Genomic DNA, 23,876 nt, shown 5'->3' on the forward strand with positions numbered 1-23,876 from the left:
ACTAGGCAAACAGAGTTGTCATAGCTCTGTGCCCTGAGCTATGCAGATGTCCCTTAAAACCTTCATTGACAGCCTCCAGGTCACATAACAATCTAGTTCAGCTGCTGCAATTCCCTTTTTCAGTTTTAAGGATTTTTTTTTTTCCAATTTAACTTTCCACGTTTTAATGAAGAGCATGGATCCTCAGTTTGGTTTAGAGTACTTGACAATATTAGTAAACATTTTTCTGTGAGGTGTGAGGTGCATTGTCTCATATGCATTGACATTTTAGGTGTTCATATCCAAAGTGTATAAGCTGGAGACTCTTTTTCTTGTCTATAACCTATACTGAATCCCGTCATCTTCGCATGACTATTAGATGGCAAAGTGCACTCTGGGACTCTCGGTCCCTTTCCACCAGAAACCTGAAAAAGAAATTCAGAGAGAGGGAAGAGGGTGAGTAGTGAAAGTTTTTAACCGACAATCAACCCCAAGGAATAACAGTTACTGCTAAGTAAACTTTCTCTTCCAAATGCTGTTTTATTTTTACATTCACACTGAAGGTGACTTCAAGCAGCGTTGCCTTCCTCAGGGAGAGTTACTTCAGTGTGGATCTCGGAGACTTCTTGTGACAGTGAAGACCACACCAGCATTCTTCCAAATGCTGCTTGAACAGAAACATTTGTTAATACAGCAACAGGGGTCGAAAGAGCTCTGTTGCAGAGTGGGCTTTGAGTAGAAGGTGGACCACTGTGTCTGCTTCATAGCAGTCTTTGCACAGCTGACTATGCAGTTCAGCCAAGTTTGCCTCCATGGGAGTCTTCAGCTGCAGAAGCAAGCTGATGGGAGGGGAACCGGTGAAATTCTGTAGTCTGACCAGTAAGATAGCCAAAGATCTCCTTGAATCCAGACTATGCAGGGTAAGAAAGTGAGACTTGTCTTTGTCAGAGTTGACAGCTACAGGTTACTTTTTGCCTACAGTGCTGGAACTAGTTGAGGTTTCCCACTACAAATCCCTTTCCACTGTAGGGCCTGCATGCCACTCGGCTGCTGACAGATTGTCACAAAAGTTAGAAAAGAAGAAAAACATAATCAGAAGAGATTAACACTAGATTGTCCCAGTGTTTGCGTTTGATACATCATTAATTAAACTTGGCCAATCAAAAGCAATTTGTGTTTTTAAAAAGATGTAGAGAAGATAATTAAATGGAATAATTTTGCAATGATTTGTCAAATTTGATTGTCTAATATAAGCTACTTACATCTGTATTTAGCAACCAAGTGAATTCAGTGAAAACCATGTGTTTGTCTTCTCTGAAAGTCCAAACTGAATATAAAATAGTAAATGCTTGTTTAAGTGCTTAACTTTAGACATATAAACTCAAAAAGTAGCCTTAGATCACTTGGTTTTTATAGTCTAATAATATAAATGCATTAGTATTACTGACACATTCCTGAATCAGGTATGCATATTTATGAAGTAAGCTTGGAGCCCTTGAAAACTAGACTCATGTACGTATTTGTGCATTTACTAGAACGAAAAAAAAAATGCTGTAATGCTGTTTGAATGCATTTTCATTTATCTATGGAGTCTGTGGTACTAGCTGAATTAGAAATATCTTGCTTCTTGGGAATGGCAGATACATGCACAAAATTGTTTACCTGAGCCCAAAACTATCCTACTCAACCTCTGAGCCCAGAAGTCAGCCTCTCAGCGGTGCTTATCCTGGATGAATTAAGGGGCTTCAGGCTGGCATTTTCCTTCATTCCACCAGTGGATGTCAACAGTGGAACAATGTGAGGAAGCTTTCACCACTATCTTTGCTGAACCTGTTCCATGGATAGAAGATTTCGTGCCCCGGTAAACATATGTTAAAACAAAAGTGGCTGAATAAGGCAGCAAATAGAATTATATTATTGTGATTCTTATGTGCCTGCTAATGACATATTTGTGGCCTAGATATTCACATGCTATGTAGCTGTGAAATGCCTAAACATGACAAATATCAGTGCAGCACCTTTCATGACCTTCCAAACCTCTTAATCTGAAGAAGTGGTCCTACAAGCACTACAATTGAAGATGCTTAATTTCCTACACGTTGGTGTACTGTGGTTACTTAATTTTGAAGTTTAAAAAGCTGCACGTGCCAACTGAAGCTTTTTTCCTCCAGATGGGAACTATTTATAACCCCTCCCTCCAGGTAGATTCTCCATTTTGTAGTATTTTGGAGGAGATCTCATGATACTGCCTTTCCCCTCTGGGGCATCTTTCCTTTCTGTAGCAGTCTGTTTTTATAAAACCTTCCAGAAACTAACTGGGACCTGAAATTGGAAGGTGGATTAAAAAGTTATTAGGACACATACACCTTTATACACATGTAAGCATACACAACATGAACACATTGACCTTAATTGGTATATAAAACTAGATAGAAGAGGAGTATAAGTGTGGAGGTGAAGGAGTAAGCAAGAAGTAAAAGAGAGTTTTGGTCTAGTGATTGCTGATTTATATCTAAAACCATTCTCAACAGTTACAGTTTGAAAGTTAAAGGAAGCGTATGGGGTAGCATATGCTGAATGAAGAGGAGAAGAGTGGATTACAGTGGCTGGGGTGGCATGTGTATTGAACATTCCATTCACAGAAGGGAAGGATGCTTTGACTTTTCTAAAATGTCTGATGAGATGCACAGCTTTTAGCCTCAAAAGCAGTTAAAACCAATTTGAAAAGATGGAGTTGTTCGCAGCTTTCTGAAATTTGCCCCTGTTGCAGGTGTCTTTACCATCTTCTACATTTAAATTTGAATATATGGAGATACAGATTCAGAATTCCCTATACACCTGCTATCTATTGTCTATTTCTTTTAGATATTATTTTGGTAAAATGGAAAAAGATAGAGTTTCGTCCCTTGTAATGGGAACAAGCAATTTGTGTAGTGTTCTTCAGAGTACATTTTTACCAAAGGCGACCAAAAGTGCTGTTGGATGGATGTGCCCCTGTCAGTGCCCAGACTCAACTGTGGAATTAAAATGTCAAGTCCCACCTGGCAGTGCCTGCACCTGTGGTACCTACTGGTAGTACACTGTGGACACAGAACACTCAAGACAATGCTGGTCAGGAAAAGAGCAGAAAATGGATTGAGCAAATTTTTTTGATTTGTTGGCTAGGAGGAAGAAATAATGTTAAGTTAACCTGACATAAATGTCTGTACAGGTATTGGAGCTTTTTAGTAAAACAAAAAATGGAGTAGTAATCATTCTACTTTAAACAATTTTTGTTCCAAGCTTCAAAGTTCAATGTAACTTTTTATATATGAAATAATACATGCAGGTATATTTCTAAAGGAGGCATCTTTAAGAAATGGAAAGTTGAATAACATTGGCTTAAAATAGTAAAAAACATTTACTCTTTTGCAACTTTGCAAAGGCTTTTAATTCTGCTTAGCTTGACTTGTCTCTCACTGTAGTGTGAGGATCAAGTATGGCTGAAGTATAGGAAGGCAGTGGTGTGAAATGACAAGGGTTGCTTTTCATCAGGGCAGGAATAGAGCTTATTTGCCCCTTTCTCTTGTATGCAATGTAGATGGCAAGAGAATATGCTAGGCTAGGAGTGGGAGAGAAGACAATTATTTCACAGGAAAATGGGAAATGAGAGAGAAAGGGAGGTTGCAGGTTCAAAAAAGGAAAAAATGAAAGGAGAAAGCAAATAGGAAAGGGAAAAGAAGCTACTCAGGAAAAAGACAAACAAAAGGAAGCAAGAAATTGCAAGAATTTAAAAGAACATTGGGTAGAGGATTTGCTAATATAAATCATCATAGCTTTGTTTGCTGTCTTCACTCAAACTCTTCCCATTTATGCTGGCAATATGTAGTACAAGGGACAAAATCACTCTGGAATGGGAGACATGATCGAAAAGAAAGAAAAGGGCGTGGAAGCGAGAACACACCACATTTAGGTCACAGAATGTAATTTAATTTATGTTCCAGAAACACACGTGTATTTCCATAACAGATGTTTTTGGGTATCTAAGTTTGGGTGAAAGGGATGGGATGGCTGGTTATTTTGAGAACTTGTTATATTGCTATTACTAGATAATGACCCTGGATTATGTAGTTAAATATTAGAGTTGCCATGGTTGCTAGCTATATCTTATATTCTTAGCACTGGCTGGTTTTCTCTTTTTCCTCCCCCAGACGATTCTAATATAACTCTCCAGAAAATGTCATTTGACCACCACTTGGTTTAGGATCACTCCTTTTCTTTGCCATGGCTATGGTTTGTTTTCCTTCTTTTACACATATTACTGTAGACATGCAGTGGAGATGTCTGCTTAATTTTGTGGGATCCTTCCTTATGCTTTAGCATGCTCTCATGACTATAAGACTGTTTCTAAGGTCTCAAGGCCAGATGATTTCTCCGGGTACACTATTTCTGGAGTGTCTTTCCCAACACTGTTGAGACAAGTAGTCTTCAGACTTTTGGGTACTGCAGAAAAAGACTGGTGTAAACCATAAAGGCAACCTTTTATTTTAATAACTTTCCCATTCTAGACCTGATTTTTTATCATGTCACATGTATCCAAAATGCATGTTTCTTGCCAAGTAATGGAAATTACAGCTTTTTTAATACAAAGAGAAGCCTCAACTTGCCCTATTGCATTGACCTTGCATGGACCTTGTGTGTGCTAGCATCCAAGAAATATTTTCATTTACATTAAAACAGGCTGTCTCATTATTTTAAAAATTAATTAGTAGACTTTGAACACACAAGGGCAGTCTCCTCAAACAGGAACTACCTTACAGAGTCTCATAATTCTTCCTGATGTGAAAGTCATGTCAAATATGGGAAGAGTAGATGACCTTATGGCCACTAGCACACCCAGACACGTTAGCTGGGAAGAAATGTGAAGTACCACAGATGCATGATCCTGAATATGTTGTTCTCAACAGGGTAAAGACAAGTCTGCCTCTTTGCACTGTGGAAGCTGTTTTCCTTGAGTCCAGTCCATCTCCAAATATACTTATCTCCAGATAGATTTATCTGCTTCATCTGTCACTTTTTGGTATTTATTCATTGTGAATATTACTGTAAAGGAACTCTGTTCTCTGCATGGTCAGTCATTAAGGTGAGGACAAGAGAAATAATTTCCCCAAGACCATGCTGGGTTTTTCTCCTGCTCTGGTATGGCTTGTGGTTTGTTGATTTATGATGCAAATCACACTTGTCTTCCCTTCCCTTCCCTTTCCACCCCAACCCCTCCCCGAAAAAGTACACTTAAAGTACACAGATTGTCTCAAAGCTTCAAGTACCTCAGCACCATTTTAGAAAATACCTTATCAATGCTGTTAATATTTAACCTCAGGGTAACCATTAACAGAAAACACAGATTACACAGTGCCAGATCTATTTATTAAGCATCCATAACAAAGGCTAGATGTTGCAAGAGCTTAGTATGGTGTTCTTTAACCTCTGGAAGCTAAGTTCAAATCGTGGATTAGATCAGAAGCAAATGTTAGTTACTGTCCTCATCCTTTTGTGAGCTTCGTAAACCACACCATTCATAACATTTAGCAATTCCCTGGTAGTCTAATTTTAGAACTCTCTAGCAGGCTGGCAGTATTTGGCTGAAACACCACCCTACCCTGTAAACAGGTGTTGATCCTGATGGGAAGGGAATAAGTAGGTTCTGCTGACTCAGAAGTGGGCAATGTTACTACCTCAGTGCAAGGAAACTGCTTTCTGCGAGGGAGGTCCTAGAGTGTGGACTACAGCAATGAGTACATTTGGATCTTAATGCATTTATATTTTGTTTAATAGCAAAGCTAAATCCCAGGGAAACATAAAAGTTATCTGTGCTGCTTGAGTATTACTGGAGAGCAGCACGAAAGCCATGCCTGCACGTAGCCTCATCTTATCAAATCAGGGCTGACATTCATTAATAGAGCTGTCTGAGTTTGCACACTGTCCATCTGTGCCACTGCTGGCTCGAGTCCAAATAGAGTAGTTTGTACCTTTCTGTTACACATACTAGAGGTCTCCATGGAAAAGGTTTACCTGCTTTTAAGATGCCGATTACTTATTAGTGTGTTCACTCCATCTCCCTTTATGAACCTTGTAAGTATAAGAAAAATAAGGAAGAATGATTCTGAATTAATTTGAGACACCTTTGAGTCAACAGTCTATAATTTGGAAGAGCTTAATTTAATCCTTCAGTCCAGCATTGCACCAGTAGAATAATCGCAAAGAAATACTGCTGAAGCTGTCTTTTGGTCCCAAGAGACAAAAGTCTTCTAGAGGAATCCCTAAGAGACTGAAGTTATTAAAGCTGTTGGACTTGTAAAATCTCATTTTCCCTAAGTGCATTTCTTATTCTCTAAAGCATACACGCAATTACTCCTTTGTGGCCTATAGTCCCATTAATAGGAGCTGGAATATCAAACTGTCTAGCAAGAGCAGTTCATCTTGGCCAGTTTGAAAGTTGGTTGATCTAGTGTGGCCCATGCAAAGAGATATCAATCTGTTAATTGCTTGCTGCTTTTAAAATTTTTACAACTATATTGTGCCAAATAGAATAATAGAATTCTGCTGAACAAAAATACGCTCTTGATATTTTCTCTTGAAGACCTGATTGAATATACCTTTCACCTGGTGAAAGAGAAGAGGCTTTACTGTGCTATACCTGCTATGCATTACCTCCGTGGTATAAAACAAAGCTAACATATTTAGCTACAGAGGGGTTTCTATGTACTGCAACTTTTGGGTGATTTAAAATTGCAGTACCTGCTAACTGCTATTGCTACTAACTCTTCCCTTTTTTTTTTTTTACGGGAAACACAGCTGGGAGAAACGAGTGTGCCTGGGGTCTCTTCTAACTTCTGACTCCCTGAACTGCAGTAGCTGTGACAGTAAACAGCTAAACCGTGGGCAAACTGTGCTATCACTGAAAGCTGTAGTAAAGACAGAGGAAGATCAAACTCATCCTAAAAGAAGGCCAGATAGAAGTGTTTTTCAAAACCCAGGTGCTTACAGTTTTGCTGCTGTAAGTGGTAGTTTTGCAGCTGTAAGTAATGTTAGTGATCAGCAAATACTGAAATGTTATCATTTCATGAATACTCTGATCTGTGGCAATAGAATTACTGATCTGTAGGAATTTCCTGTCTGAAAGCACTGATCTAGCTTGACAAGGGGGCTCCTTTAAAGACTGCAGCAAAAACTATCCACTTGGAAGGCAGTACATCTTCCCACTGATGATCTACAAGCATTGTTTTGACATGACTGAGAAATAAAGTCACAGGGCTATGACCAGTTAAAGATTAACTAATCCCTGAGATAAAATGATCAAAAGAACTGAGAACCTTTTAGAAGAGACTTCCTGTAGCAGGGGTGAATAAATGATTTGACTGAAAGGGGAAAAAAAGCAGAGGCCAGGCTAGCCTGCTGGGTAACTAAGTGGAAAGCAATTAGATACCCTGTGAGTTATTCATGCCTTTAGTGTGTTTTGTTTTAAAACCTCTTTTATCTTAACTTGTGTTGAGGTAATTTCAGTTGATACTATACAGGAGACTCCAGCTCCGGGCCAGCTCTGGGAATACAGGGCACTGTGTGACTGCATCCAGAAAGAAGCAACAGTTTGAATCCTCCTGTGTCTGCTCTTAAAAAGACCAGGAGGGGTCAGGTTTGCAGCTCTATCACTCTTCCTCAGCAGTAGGGCTAAGGTCTGAGCATAAACACATTATAGATACAATATATGTAGTTCAGCTTCATGTGCCTAGTATTTACTAGAATCATTTTTCTTTGTAGCAGAGAAAAGGAAACCAGCCATACTTCACAGAATTTACTGATAAATCTAACCAACTGAAGGAAAAAAACCCCTCCCTCTCTTTCAAATATGTTTGGTATTGAGAGAAAAATAAATTGTTATTCTTCAGGCAAAATATTAGCATGTGGTCTCCAGGAACTTGATTTTCCCCGCGAACTGCATGTTCAGCTCTTACTGAATCCTCAGCATTCTGCAGGTTTGGTGGCTGAACAGCAAGAGATTTTGGCAGCCTCATCTTTTAAAGGGAAAAGGAGGACTCTGACAAATTAATTTTCCAGGTCTTTGTTTCACAAGAGCTCAAGTAATATCATGCTAACAACATATAGTCCAGCTTTAATCTAACACACAATGACAAATTTTTGCATACTGCCATTTTTAATCTCTGGGTTTTTTTCATAATCGTCAGAAAGGAGCTGATTGCCAGGCTGGAACAAGTGGAAAAAGAAAGCATGGATGCTGCTCAGCTGGCTAAGGAGTATGCAGAACTGACAGAGGAGAACCGAACACTGAAGCTGGCCCAGACGCAGTGTATAGAGCAACTGGAAAAGCTCAGAATACAGTACCAAAAAAGACAGGGATCCTCATAACTCTCAACTAGCTTATGTGAGGAAGTTAATACAGGATTGGGCCTGTGCTGGAAAGAGATTTTAAAATAAAGGTCTGTTTAATATGTTATAATACTTTACTACAGATTCAGAGTATGTAGAAGTCTATATTTGATTTAATGCTTGCCAGCCAGTAGCTTAATATAATGGATATTTCATCCATTATATAATGGATATTTTATTTCAAGTAACATAATTGAAGTTAATCTATCCCCATTATATGTTGTAGTAGATCAGGTTTCTTTTCTAAACATATTTCTTCCAATTTAAGAAGATACGGACACACTAGAAAATGATATAAATAGTCTCTGTGTTGGGAATTTGGACCATACTAAGGCATACAGCAGGGACAATGTTAATATATGGAATACATGTATGTTAATTTTAGTTTGGTGAAGATTTTTTAAATTATTTTCCTCATGCCTGAAGTGTTTGGAAGTTATCTTAAAACGGATCTCCTCACAGATAAAAACTATACTTTATTATCCCATGTCAACTTTACATTGATGTATCAAATCTGGGAAATAGCACATTAGAAATTGCAGTAACATAATTATTTTTTGTCAAATGAGCATACTGCCAGTAATAATTCGCAAGTTATAAAATTAAAAGGAAACAGATGAGATCAAACTTTCCTTCCTCAAGAGTAAAGATAGCTTGAGAGTCCTCTTATTGTACTTTTTGGCATGCAAGAAATGAAAAATTAATATATGAATACTACCATCATAGTTTAAACTGGGAATATGTCAGTAAAAGTACTGTGAGGATATTTTGTTCTTATTTTCCAGTCTGTTTTGAAACATATGTGGCTGTAAGTTGGGGTGGGAGTTCCGTGATACATAGGTAACCTGGAAGTAAAATGTTAGTTTTACTTGCTCTATTTATCCCTGTATTTTCCTAGATCAACTGAAAATTCTTTGTTATACTTCCATTTCTATTCATACAGTATTTTTTTCATTAAAAGCGGATATAGAAAAGCCATTTTATGTTCTGAATGTTCTTAAATCACCCTGTATTTTTAGCTCAGCTTGACAGATGCAGCTTGTTACATCTTCATGAGGCTGGAATTCAACTTGATGTGTCATTAGTACTAAAATGTGTCTTAGTAATTGAAAACTATGAACTTAAGACTTCCGCCAGAACTTCAGCTTTGATTATCGCTAATCTATTATAAAAATGGGATTTTATGTGAACCAGAGCAATTCCTGGGGAAATCTTTTGGCACCAAAATGTTCCCCAGCAATTCCAGCAGCAAAGGGGACAGAAAAAATACAAGCTGTCCTTTATTTCTCTGTGCTAACGACCTACAGTATTCCCTGCAACACAGGCATGAAAACAGGCTCTGCATCACTGCAAGCACCCGACATGTCAGTAGGAGCGTATGAGGCGGCAGCGGGAGAGGACAGCCTTGTCTCCACTGCTTCCTACCTTACCCTGGCCAGTGCAGAGGCACAAGGGGAAATCACCGCTCTGAGGCATGTGCTCTTCTGCTGGGATGCTCCGCGGGCAGAATGACGCTGTATTTATTCCTCTTTCGTTGTTATCTGAGGGTCCAGTTTTCACTGTATCTTGTGAAAGTTGAAGAGAAAAAAAAAAAGAATAAAAACCACTTGGGATGTCAAGCCTGCGAATGCTGGAGAAGCCTCGTCTGAGTTTTGCACTGAGGGGAAACACCCTGTACAGACTTCAGGGCTTTGCTTTGAGCAGAGGACACTGCAGAATCTACACTGGGGTGTAGTATTTTTCCTGTATTTATGTGTTTTGAACAAGAGGATTCTTATTTTCAAAATTAATTTGTCATTTTAGTCAGAGATTTTTCCATCTAGCTTTGAAAACGTCAGCCAGTCTGGTGACATCCGTGAATTCATTGAAAACTGCACAAAGTACATAACATTATTTCATAAACAGACTGGCTTTGGATGCAGATGGATCAGACAGCAGAACTTTACTTACAGATAACTTTGTTCACCTTGAAATTTTCTATTTAAGTGCAGCCATTATGTTTTAGATGTCAGAATAATATCAGATCACACTCTTTGAGAAAAACCTGAGGGAGAAGCAAAGTCATGTAAAGAAGGGAAGGTGGGCATCATTTGCTTAAAAACACAGCAATTTGAGAGCAGCCAGGGAATGTGACTTTACTAACCTATAGACACTGACCAGTATGGAAGACTTCAGGAAACATTTTTACAGGTATACAGATACCAAATTTGTGGTGCGGTCCAGCTACCAGCCTGGCTAAATGTGGAACATAAAACATCCCAAACTAATTGAAGTCAGAGATCTGTATTTAATCTGGACTGTGGCTATTTGCAATCAACTTTTCCCTCCTATTTTTAGTTACGGTGAAAGTAAAAAAATAAGTGCTTTGTATCAATGTATTTGCCTGCCAACATGGATGCTCATGTGCCTGAGAATAGTGACTCAGAGAAGTTGCATCACAGTCCAAATGAGTAAAACTGAAATAGAAGTACCAAGGAAGACAAAAGTATCTCATGAAAACAAAATTTTAAAGAAAAAATAGCAGGGAAATGGGATTCAAAGACAGGAGGGCAGATTTTAAAAAAATATTAAGAGGCAAGTGAAATTAAAATGCAGAAAAGTCAACATAACCCAGAAAACCATTCAAATGTTCCAAAGAGTAAAAATGACCAGAACAGCCTTCTGAGAGGTAACTGCTGTATCTGTCATTCACCTCTTGATTTTTTTTATAATTATAAACATTTTCATATTCAATAAATCTCCAATTTTGACATGCTGAACTTTTCTCTAGATATTAATTACTTTGAACTGTGTTGCTCTGCTGACTCAATAGCTGAAATTAAGTTTTTAAAGAAAACACTTGTTTGTCATATTTATGCTGTGCTTTCCAAAGAGAGAATATGATTTGTGCCCTTCTCTTGTTTAAGGAGAGACCTTAAATTGTTTTGCTAGCTAGGTCCACTCTAAGTGTAGCACCGTAAAAAAGCTTTTTATACAATTATTTCAAAGATGTTTTTACATCATATTTCACCCAAGAACTTAGAAGCCAATTTCAGCTTTCAAGTTCAGCTGCCAGTGAAATGTTCAATCCTGTAACTCCTGGCTCCAGCCTGCGATGGCTGCAGCGTGGTCAGCAAAACAGCAGCACGCTCTGAGGCTCCTACTCGCACTTTGCCAGTGGTCAGAAAGCAAGGAAAGGGGTGTGGAAGGCTCAGATGGCAACAGAAGCTGCTAAATGTATACAGCTACGTAGGGATGGTCTGTTACACAGATCGGGTGTATTTCTTGCTACTACCCAGGTTATTCAGGTTAGCAGAAGTAAGCATGCCACTATGATGACAAATGTGTTTGCTTTAGACCACTTAAGAAAACAGTGAAGTACACGGGTTTAAAAAAACAAGACCTGTGCTTTCCATTTCCTATTATTACTAACTAACTTCCTTCCATCGTAACAAATGCTGAACAAGCTCAATTTAGGCATTCCAGTTAGCAAGGATATGACTCACGCAGTCTTGAAACAGCCAGAGGCCAGGGCGCCTTTACACTTGAGTAGTCTGGAAGGACCTGCAGGTCTTTTTTTCCTAATGTCTCCCTTTCCAGGATTATCTTTATTCTGGCTGGTTTTGTGAATTAATGATCTTTGGAAGTGTGTCACTTCCCCCCAGAGACTTTATTGCCACCTTGGCCTTTGTGAGCGCTATGCGTCGTTCGCAGCGGGCACGGGAGGTGTTTTCAGCCTTCTTTCAGCCTGCGTGGCTGGGGAGCTCTGGCACGTGTGCAGTTGCTGCTCGAACTCCAGTCACAGACCACCTTGCAGAAACGAGCTGGTCGCAGTCTTACTCATGGAGTCAGCTGGTGGTTTTCCCTACGTAAAATTTTTTGCTCGTTCAACGCACAAGACGGAAGTGTCTAGAGGAGCGGGGGAGACGGGTGTCTGGGGGAGCGTTGCCTCTCTTCTCATGGAGAGTGTGAAATGTGCAGTGAGCCAAGAAGAGGATGGCAGGGAAAGGAAGTTTGGTTGAGGCAGTGACATAGCAGGAGGAGCGCTGGCCCTGGCCAGCAAGACTGTGAGAGTTGACAAAGCCTGGGTGCTGGCATGACTTTTCTCGACCATGGATCTACTTCCGCAGACATACCTGCACACCCACAACCCTGAGGTCTCCTCCCTCCTGTCAGAGCGTCCTGGCATGTACATACACGGATACCGTGGTGATGAACATCCTTGGAAAACCCATGATGGAACTATTAACTGTCTTCACAACAGGCCTGGAAGGTGTGCAGCAATGAAGGCCCAGGGCTATTACTGAACGAGTACCGAAAAGCTGGCCTCATTGTCCGTCCTTCTGGGCTTCTCTGGGGCAAGACCAGACGCTGTGAGTGCACGATGGTGCCACAATGCGCGCTCGGGGGGAGGGAAGCAAGGCGGGGTGGGACGGGCAGCCTCGATCTTACCCTTTCCTCCACTGAGTCCCTGGGTTTTGCAGTGTTCAACTTGGAGTTATTGAGGTGGTCCTTCAGACGGACACCAAAACTGTGCAGCTGACATTTTAAATTTGAGGAAGTTGCCTATTTTATAAGAATGAAAAAAAATCTACCTTGCCTGGGACTGTGCCAGTCACCTCTAGGTTCTGCAGTGCTCCTGACAAGGAATGCCATGTGTTACTCGTACCCGTGTGAATGAAAGAGGACAATCATTCACAAATTACTGCTAACCTCGACCCAGGCTTTCTAAACTGCACAGACCGGTGGTTTGAACTGTAGAAAGCACAAGATTTAGCGTATGAGTCACTCAGGTTTTCTACACGCCAATCATCAGTTCCCCCTTCTAAACCTCAGTTCCTTTAATCCCCCCTGCCTCGCCCACAACCCATGCATCTGTACCCCCTACTTGAGCAAGCAGCATCACTCTAGAGCTCAGATCCAGTTGACTAGTGATCTCATGATGTGGTCCGATGATCGCCGTGTGCTTGAGATGGTTTCCGACCATTACAATCGTATGACGTTTTGTGATTCGGTGCTGGTATACGGCAGCAGGTGCTGATTGTGAGACATGCTTCCTTTCTTTGAACTGTTTAGGAAAATATGAGAGCAGGTCGTCTGTGGATTTAGTTATTTGTCCAAATTTTATATTCAATTTTAATACAGAAATTAGGGAAATGAAATGAGGATGTGTGTGCTGATGTAACAAATGTGCGGCCAGATGCCAGACTGTGCCTTGGGTGCTCAGAATGAGTAAAGTGATATGAGAACTGTGACGGAAAGGAAGTAGTTACAGTGAGGAAGAGGAACTGGTGAGTGAGCTGTGTGCCTTAACTGCTTGCTTTCTTGCTTTTTATGGCTTGCACCAGTGGGATGTATCGGCTGTTGTCCTTAGCTCAACATCGAGAAGCTTTTGCGTGGATGTTTCCCAGGGCTTTTCCAAGCCTAGTCTACACAAACATTTTATACTGGAATATTTCATTAAGGTTATGTTTTTGTCTAATATGTCTGGTATCAATGGAGCTATACTGCGATAAAGATGCTTGCAGCATTGCAGATGGTTCGTCTATAGAAAGAGGAATAACCAGTATCAGTATATGACTCTATTTTGCTAATGATAGAATCATAGAATATCTTGAGTTGGAAAGGACCCATGAAGATCATCAAGCCCAATACCATGCCAACTGCTATACTTGCATTAAAGCTAAATAAATTACAGCCTTGATAAATAGCCTAGGTATAGAAAAAATTACACTGAAGCTAGAGCACTTTAGTACTGAAATAAATGCATCCCCACTAATGTGCTTTTGCTGCTTTCATTGCACGAGTTTGGTGCTTTTATTAACTAGATCTTCGGTTACTCACATGAAGGGACAGCAATGTAATGTTCTGTGATCGAAAAACTTCCACCAACATCTTGTGACTTTCCTACAAGCATATGACACATCTCAGCACACAGCCCAGACTGCCCCATGCCCACAGACTTTCTCCACAGCCATTTCATTGCAGAGCTCTCCCCAGATCGTTCCTGTGACTCTTGCTTGTCACATTCCTCTGCTGTGCATAGATAGCTGAAATAAGTCAACCGCTCCAAATTTTTAAGAGCAGTCAAAGCAAATGCATCATTTAAAAAATTACCTGCTAAACACCTTGACTGTCTCGTGGTCAGACCCTTTTGTATTCATGTTCTGCAAGTACGTGAGTATATAGGTGTACTGATTGAATGTCAGTACAAAAAAAATACGAGGCAAGTGTTAATATTCATGGAAGACAGAGGCACGTTCAAATATACTCATATAAACACCCTTCTAAATGTTAGAGCTCACTGTCTGGCTGTGTGTCTAATCAGGAAAAAAAGCCCACTACTGACATAGGAAGTAGTACCTCCTTAGGAAGTTATCTGCACCAAGAAGAATGATTTTTGAAAGAATTTCAAGAGAGGAGTATTCTTTCAAGGAAAAAAAGCAACCAGGTAACAGTTCCCAGCTAATATAAATTACATCTAGCTATGCACTAACTGCTAAAAATGCACTTAAATCTATTTATAACCTTTTAAATAGCTCTCATTAGTTTACATCTATGTAAGATATCCTCACGTTTGACTGTATGAGCTCCCTCTGGTGGGTAATGTGACATCTACCACTAGCATTACCAAGCGAATAGAGATACCTCAGCAAATGTTTTGGGTATACAGTTATGTTTATCCAAGTGGACTTTTGTTTATTTAAGTGTTATAGCTACTAATTCTTTATATTATCTAGGTATAAGACAGTATACTAATTTCTCACCATCTGATCACATCTGAAACTACCAAAAGAGTGATATCCAATATTTTTCAGATACTAGAGATACTTGCACAAAGGTGTAGTTTGCAACAACACATTGGACATCAGCTAACATGAGCATCCAAGTTAAATGAGTTCTGGCATCCTAGAGAAGCTGAAAGAGTTCATAATACTTACCAATTACATCGTAATGTCTTTATTTGTCCGAAGTACTTCTGTTGAGTTCGGTCGGATTTATGTGCCTGGAAATCCGGGCCTATATGGCTTGACTTTTTCAAAATACTAGCCAGTACTATCTGATTGCAGACGCTTTATGTAAAAACCTATTTATTTAATGGTACAACAACTAAGAATCAAATATACTTTAAATAACACAGTACAGAACAGCTGACTAATGTATCTCTTTTTTGCTGGCAAATTTTAATATCTCTTAAATCTCATGCAGCCTGGTATTCATGAGTTACATTTTCATAAAAGAAAACACAAGTGTTATCTTCCTATTTTTCTCTTTGTATTTCGGTTAAGTAATCTGAGCACGGGAAGTGTTAGACTTCGGAAGAGTGCCCTAACGCACAGGCAACAGTCCAGCCACAGTTTGAGTTTCAATGACCCAAAGTGGTTGTGCTGGAATATTGGGATTGTTTTACTGGCAATGAATTTGGCGGCTCTTGCACACCCTACAGTTTATTTGAACAGCCATGATTTTGGAAAATTTGGGTTCCTAGAACATTTTGGAAGAAAAAAGAGCAGAAAAAGCATGCTCATAAGTTTGCTTTTCTACTTTAGCTGTTTCAGAATTCCCTTTTAATTAATAAAAAAGAGCTTTATGTTTTGTCACTTGGCTGAAACCTGACAAGAGACAAAATTCTAGTTATACTCTATTTAAAGGTGAGGCATGAAGACGAAAGAAAACACAAGCAGGATTTTACCAAAGGCAGTGGGCAACATTTTTACTAGCAGTTTTTGATAGCCGTGTATCTCCTGAGTATGACTGTATGTGCAGTGTTTTCAGATGTTTATGATATTCTCCTAATCCTGTAATTTCTATCCAAGAGACTTTTAATTCACAGTTTGACTGTGAGAGTACTCTGATGGAAATCTACCACTGTATTACTGTCCAAAAGGGCATCATCACTGAATTTTTATCATGAGAAAGCAGCATTTAGAAGTGCTTAACATGGCTTCCGAAATGAAGGCGTCCACATCTAAGTGAGAAGGGCTGCCTGGTAGGTAATCAGCAACGCCAAGAAGGCACCACAAGGTAAACTGTATTTAGGCCCTGGTTCAACACAGCACTTACCGTGGGGCACTGTGGCCACATCAAACAAATCTCTTGAATGCATACCTAACTTTAAGCCACAAGTAGTTCCCACTGATTTGCCAGGAGGACTATTCACAGTAGCAAAGTTTTATTCATGGGCTGAAGTGTTTTGCTGGATTGAGGCCAGAGAGACCAGCACCTCAGCTTGAAACGTGACTGTTAAAAGTTCATTTGAATTTAATTAGGGGCTTGGAGTGTTTAAACACCACGCTGCAACGTCAGGGCCTTTCTGTTGAGCTGTCAATGAGCTAAACGGGTCCTCGCGGCATCTAACAGCGAGGAGGACCTTCATGCTGTGAGCTGCGTACAAAACTCAGGCATCTTGCTCCAGCGCCTTGAGCTGGGTCTAGGTCCAGTTGCAGCTGCCAAACAAGCCAGACGCTGGCATAAAATGTCAAAAGTGATGAAGAAAAAATTCTCATTTGTCATTCCTTGTAAGTGTATTTGTTCCCACATGCACCACTGCAGCCATGCCAACCCTTATGAAGTGGCTCTGTAGGGTCATTATATGGAACTATATGTTTTTAAAAAAAAAGCAAGCAAACACAGAAGAAATGTCAAATATTTACAAAGCACTATAAAACACATCTAGAAATGGCTCTTAACTAGAAGAGTAACAGCATAATACCATCAAAGAATTCTAGAAATATTCCTCTTGCTTTTCTTTTCTTTAGAAAAATTTAGCAGAAATACTGGTCTAGGATGAAAATGCCATGGGTGTCTCCATCAGATAGGTCCCATTCCTCCTTTCCTCTCCTTTCACACACTCCTTCCTGTTCTTCCAGTAAGAGGAGATCTCAAAGATGAGATAGAGAAATAAAATGTTTCTCAGAGTCGTGGTTGCGGCACCCTTTTCTCGGAGAAACTCTCTTCTGCTTTTGATGTAGGAACTGGGCAGAGGAGGAGTGCTTGGGTTAAAGGTGGGCTCTCTGCCCTCCACGTGAATGCCTGCTCAAATTTGGATGGGTAATAAGCATATGAAAGTTTCAATTTGCATGTGGTAAGTAGAGACGTAGAGCTAAAATATTTCCTAGCTGAACTTACTCCATGACACAAGAGCATCGATTGAGTTGTGACTATTGAGCATACAGATTGCTCTTCCCCACAAATGCATACTTCAGACAGGCATATATGACCACAGACAATTTTGCTCGTGATTTCATCCCGCAATTTGATTCTCCCATGCTGTCAATACCCTTCTTTTGGTCATTGTAAATTGTGAAGGAGGAAGATGTCATGTTCAAATACAAAATGATCAAACACCTGGACCCAGGAAGAAGACCCTGCTTTTAAATTTGGCTAGAACCCATTGCTACTTTTCTGATTTGTGTTACCATCACTAATCACTACTAATCAAAACCAAAGCTTTTCCTTCTTTTTCTCTCTCCCTTCCCTTCTTTTTCCTTTTTTCCTTTTCTTTTTCCTCTTTTCCTCTTCCTTTTCTCCTTTTCCTTTTTTCCTTTTCCCTTTTTCCTTCTACCATTTTCCTTTTCCTTTCTTTTTGCTTTTCCCTTTCTTTTCTCCTTTCTTTTTTTCTTTTCTTCTTTTTTATCTAGTCAGGAGTATTAAAGCACATGCTTACAAAAGATAAGGAACTTAGAGTCCCTTTGTAAGACAGATAGGCGGTGAGCTCAGACCTATCATGATATGTACAGCTGAACAAACAAAATTACTATTTCAGTATGATCTTAAGCATTTGGAGCTTTTTGTCTGATGATGCACTTTCCTATTTAAAGAGTAGGAATTACTTAATATCTGTCTGAAGCAAGCAGAGGATTTATGAAACACATCATCTTCAGCTAGCCTCAGCTTTACTGGAGCCTTATTGAGGACTTTTATTTAAAAATAAAGAAAATCTTCCAGCCCCATTTAATTATTTATTAAATACATTTCAAAATACCCTTTTAGTTACAAGAGTCAATGCCAGCTAAAGGATGATGAGGTTAGAAGAAGAGGAGTAGTCCACAGTGGGCTTAGATTGCTCACTTAAGTTATCAAAACTAAGTAGTGTTTGGGTAAGCAGCATGCAGGAGTCTTTCAGGGCTTCATTCTCAGGGACTGGGAAATACGGCTTTCTGAATATCTTATTTTTGAAATAAATCAAAATTGACACATCACAGCAAGCCAGACTTCACCTTTGAAAATCTAGACTGTATGAAGATCTCCTCTGACATCTGACAAGGACTTGGACAATGCAGAAAGTGCTCCGGTTCAAAAAAGAAGCGAGCAATTCAGATTGCCTGTTATCTGGGGGCGATGCTATTCTGAGAAATGAGTCAAGAGCAGGGAGCAGGCGTTTGTTCAGACTGTAAGTGCCTCCTATAGACGTCTTTTACTTTTCCACTGATTGTGTAGGGAACTTAAGGTCCAGACACCCACCAGCTGCGTCTCCATGGGCCTCTTCCTTACTGCATCTTGCGCCTTTTATACAATAAAAGAGCCCTTCATTCACTTAAAACTTGGCTCTCTGCACTTAATATTACCCTTCTGGGAATGCTGTTAAGACGCTGAATAAGACTCCTGGTACACTGAGTCATGCTACATGGACATAAAAAGTACCTAAAAATGGGATTCTGAGCAGCACCAGCACCAAATTTTTCTGTCTTCACTTGAAAATCCCCTCATAGCAACCAAATGCATATCAACGACCTATTCTGCCAGCCACACAGAGGTGGGTATGGTGTGGGTGCAACCTGAGCACACGTGAAAGGGAACCTGAAATCCTCATGGTGTGTCTGCGCAGCTACAGTCATTGCTGTCTTGAATTTAGGGGTGTGATGTGTAGCCCCACTGCGTGCCACATAGAGTACGGCAGGTTTGCGTGACTTCCCTTCCTCATGGAGCCACCTCAGACTTTTGCAGGGGAAGGTGGAGCAAAAGGGTCTGCTCCACACCTTGCCCATCTGACCCTGCCTGTTGCTCTTCATGTAACTGGTAGAAGGCAGAGAGGTCTTCAGAGGACGGAAAACATGGCCACTTGTCACCAGGGCTCCAGAGGCACCATCGGGTGTCAAAGAAGAAGCCAAAAAGACTTCAAACCTGCAGAGCAAATGCTCCCACAGCTCCACAGAGGCTCTGGAGCACTCGACAGTAAGAGGAGATACAATGGAAAATTAGGTGGAAAATACAATGGAGATATTCCTGTTAAAAAACAGTTCTAAAAATATTACTGTGGTGCTGCAATGAAGATGTATGAGATCTCATTGGACAAATGGACAGTTGTCTGTACTGTATGGACAACTATATTCAAGAAGAACTTGAGCTTTTTCAGGCTTCAGCCTGAAGCTTCTTCAAAGTGGAACAAGATCATTTGGTACTTACGTAATCTGTGAAAGAAAACCATAACAAAAACCCCCAAAGAAATGCTGTCTCTCTACTGCTTCTGGTCTGAAGCCCAATAAATGGAAATCTGGAAACAGACAGCTGACCGGTGGTAGGAGACTGCTTTTTTAATAGGCTGAAAGAAGAAATTACTTGGCGATTTGAGCTAAGAAATACAGGAAATACATCCTGCAAACAAGTGTGCTCATCTGCACTCTTTGACCTTCAGAGGGTTTTGATGATGTCTCAGCTTAAGAGTAGACTTTTTATTTTATCTTAGCAGAGCAATAAAGATCTGGGAAGAAGATCAATATACACCGTAAACCTTCTGACAGTGTACACGGGTCTTTTGGGGCTTCCTTGGAAAACCATTTTGTACTGTTTCCTTCATGTCCAGAGGACAGGGAGAGGAAAACACGCCGTGATTTCTTACCACCCTCTTCCCCAGAGTCATTCTGTAGGACCTAAAAACCCACAACGCATCTGCTGACTCACCTCCGCTGCTGCAGGAACTCCTGGGGACCCCAAGCAGGACCACACCCGCTGGGGAGGGGAGAGGGATGCATCCCCCCGGCGCTCCCCAGCATCCTTTGCCGTGCCCCCATCTGCAGCCCATTACGTACATTCACTCTGAACAGCTGACAAGCTGCTCTGAGTTGCTATTTTTTTCAGTTGCTATTCCAGGTGATTCCTTCCTGGATCTTGTTACTAATTTTCTTTAAAGCTGGGCTACGCACTCTGTGAAGTCAGCTCCGATTTCATCCTTCCTTCTGCCTAATTATTTCTGGAAATTCCATGTGCAGTTTATTCATGCATTGTTGGTATAAACCAACAGTCCATTTTGATAAAGCTGAAATGTTTAATTTTACTGCTGTTTATAAACAGTCTCAGGACTGAACTTTTCTGTTATCTGTTCTTTCTGCTAGAACGTTTGTTCCTCATTTTCTTTTGTGAATCGAACCATTTCATTGTGGTTCTCATCAGAACTGCTCCAACCTGCTGTCAGATGGCTGTTTCTATAGAAATTTTAATTTAATATCCACACCAAAACTTTATTTAAAAAGTGGAATTTATTGGTAGCAACATAATCACTGTCTATATTAACTTTCAATTCACTTTCTTGATGGGCACTTTCCCCTGAGGAGTCTCTAGCAATAAACTACTTGTTTCATAATTATTCTGCTTTCTAATCTCTTACTGACCAGTTGATTTATTTTTCCTCAATGCTCTTTTCAGCCCCTTCTTTACTTCTTTTTTCATTTTTTTTCCTTTTTTTTCTTTCTTTTTTTTCCCTCTCTTAACCAACAGGAACAACTTTTCTCCCCAGAATAAGCTTATTTCTCCCTCACCACCTGTAGGGTAGGGAGAGGAGTCTATCTCTAGTATGTCTGCTTTGGCACTGATAGTCTGGAGGCACCTTTCCTGCCTGGAACCCATTTTCCTAGAAATTTGTTTCCTGCCTTTATCTGGTAACATAAACATATTTTGTACTTTAACATTTCTATAAGCAGGATGAGTTTAAATTCAACAGGCAACAATACAACTTTTCTCAGCACTTCTAATTTGTTTTCCAGAGGAGTTTTTTGTTAACTACTTCATGCCTTCAGCAGTTACATTTTATGCTTTCACTGTAAGGATTTTCCAGGGCATTATCAACCTAAATACCATTTTTTTCCTCTGGATGAAGCTTCATTTTTTTATATATATATATATATATATATCTCCCATAATATTTGCTCAACTATGGTGGCCATCTAGCCAATGAATCGAGTACATATTGGACCTGGAAGTTAGCTAGCATAGTTGGCAGTATGTTGTATTTTGCTGTTTGAAACCTTGACAGCATCTGAAACAGCTCAGTTTAATCCGTGCTAATTTTCACATTTTTAATGGCCTGCTACCTATTCTTATAACCTGTCAATTACAAGCGTAAAATAATGCACATGGATTAAAATAAAATCCTTGTGATGTGTTCAGGAGAATAATTGATCAACAGAAACAGGCTAATGTCTGGAGAACTAATGAATAGAAGGAGATGAGAAGAACTAATGAAAACTGGTGATGGCAGTTTTGTTATCCGTGACTTTTTAGTAATTTCTACAAAAATCAATCAAAAAATGCTCAGAGGAAGGAAATGGAAAGCCTTGTCAGCTTTGAAGACAGTGTCCCCATCAACTGGAGGCACTGAGAGGGTGCTCAGGTCAAAGAGGGAAGCATGGAGTAAACCGAGCCATGTTCAGAAGGAGAAGCAAGGAACATATTGCTTGGTTTAACATTTTGGATGTAAGTGGACCTTGGTTTTAGATAACCAGGTATATTTTTTACACCTAGATATACCTAGATATATTTCCAAACTCATCCCACAGTCCAGTATTTGCAGTTATACTATTTCACCAGCTCACAGCTGCTGTTTTAACTGCTATACAAAATGCAGTACGTTTAAAACACTAGCTATTTGATTTGAGAAGTTGCCTCCTTTTCCTTTTTCTCCGGTCAATATTTTACATCTTCTAGCTCCTCACAAGAATCACTGAAGAGCAATGCTTGCAAATAAAATGTTGTTCTTTAATTTTCCAACGCAAGCTTTTGTTAATGTCTTTGCTAATTATTTAGGCATAAGCTGAATGTCCTACCTAAATGTAGGGTAGAAGTGCAGATGGGTGCATAGACCCCAGGTAATATGGTGACCCTTCCGAGGACAGACACGGAGCCCGGCGGATCCCCTCGAGGCTGGGCTGTGCGAACCACTGGAAAGTTCCCGGGGTGTGAGTCTGCTCGGCTCTCCAGGGTGGGTGGGGGGCACTTGCTTTCAGATTATGCCTAAGGGCACTGTAGGATCGTGCTTTGCTTGTCAGAGCGCCCCATCCCAGGCCTCATCTGGTGAAAATGCTGTCGTTCTTGATTGAGAGACTCACCATCTTTATTATTGTTCATGGGGGTATGCCGATTTATAGTACCGGTGGAGTTGTGTCACCTTGCTCCAGCGCACGTTAATTCACGTCCTTCTGGTTGTTCCCCTGTTCTGGTAAATCATGGCTGCCTGCAGCAGTGGATGGCTCCTCTACAATACACAATATTATTCTTTACATAACCGTTAAGATACAATGCCATTGAAGGAATGTCATGACAAAGAAGATAAATGAGACATTTAATTGAAACATCATTTTATAGCCAATATTGAAAATAACAAGATATGACTAAAGAAGTCGTTTCTAAGGTAGATTTCTCTATTCTTACCAGCGTCAGCAGTGTAAAAAGTTGGCAGAAGTTGAATTCAAACAACTGCACCACTTGTGATAATCTATAGTGTTATTTCAAAACCAGAAAGTACCTAGAAAATACAACTGACTCTTCAGTCAGCAGTTTTTTGTGCTGCATCATTTCCACTGCGATTGGCAAATAATGAAAAAACAAGCAAGCTGTTCATGCCCTGACAGAAATGAGGCTTCCTTGGCACTGAACCACTGAGAACTATTAAAACCAAATCTATACTGCAGTGTGTATTTGAGAAGTTCCTACCCATTTTTAAGTGGTTATCGAAAGTATTTCTCACTTTATGCAACAGCAAGTATTGATATCAATGACAGCCAACTTTGTATTAATAGAAACATGTGAAGCTTAGTCATCACACCCTTACAAATACAATTGCCAACAACATAAAAGCAGTTACAATTTCTTGTTGGTAGAAGAACAGCCACTAATCCAAATAAACATGACTCTGCTGACACATGACCTCTCTCGGTCAAAGTGACAAGATTTGCACAATGACAGACAGAACTGGTAGAACCTCAAAATGTGTTTTATTCATATATCAGTTCGCATTTCGGCTGATCTGAATGAACTTCGACAAATGGGTTTAGAAGCCTCATAATAAGGACCAGCTGGGGAAAAAACTAATTTTCCAAAGACAGTAACATTGGTTATTATTGATTATTACACAACAGCATTTTCCCAAAACTTATACAAAATATCTGCTCTTTCTTGTTTTGTACAGTCGGTGTTCCGACCCGTTCCGCTACATCATTTCAGTCTTCTAAATCATACCGTGCCACCAATGAAACTGCCAAGCAGTATTAAAATAACACAAA

General features: G+C 40.0%; 1 protein-coding gene and 1 long non-coding RNA gene across 9 annotated transcripts in view; one reads left to right on the forward strand and one right to left on the reverse strand.

The window, feature by feature from the left end:
• MAP3K7CL (MAP3K7 C-terminal like) overlaps positions 1-9,594 on the forward strand; it is a 36,259-nt gene extending 26,665 nt beyond the window's left edge. For 2 of the 6 annotated variants that reach the window (XM_054812571.1, XM_054812572.1), the window contains exon 5: positions 8,202-9,594. In XM_054812571.1, the coding sequence (XP_054668546.1) occupies positions 8,202-8,382 (181 nt within the window). In that variant the 3' untranslated portion in view covers positions 8,383-9,594. The remainder of the gene's footprint in view (positions 1-8,201) is intronic. The other 4 variants (XM_054812570.1, XM_054812569.1, XM_054812573.1 and 1 more) reach the window with 3 other exon arrangements.
• Positions 9,595-9,614: 20 nt separating this feature from the next.
• LOC129201387 (uncharacterized) lies at positions 9,615-23,458 on the reverse strand. Of its 3 annotated transcripts, none has more exons than XR_008575386.1 (3): positions 23,026-23,458; positions 20,284-22,849; positions 9,615-9,962 (listed from the first exon to the last, which is right to left on the reverse strand). It is a non-coding gene; the product is annotated as an uncharacterized LOC129201387 (long non-coding RNA). The 3 variants fall into 3 exon arrangements; XR_008575384.1 differs by having other exon boundaries at positions 9,616-9,968; XR_008575385.1 differs by having other exon boundaries at positions 9,622-9,968; positions 22,422-22,849.
• Between the last annotated feature and the right edge of the window lie 418 nt (positions 23,459-23,876).

This window comes from Grus americana, chromosome 1 (genome assembly GCF_028858705.1).
Source record: "Grus americana isolate bGruAme1 chromosome 1, bGruAme1.mat, whole genome shotgun sequence".
Taxonomy (NCBI): Eukaryota; Metazoa; Chordata; class Aves; order Gruiformes; family Gruidae; genus Grus; species Grus americana.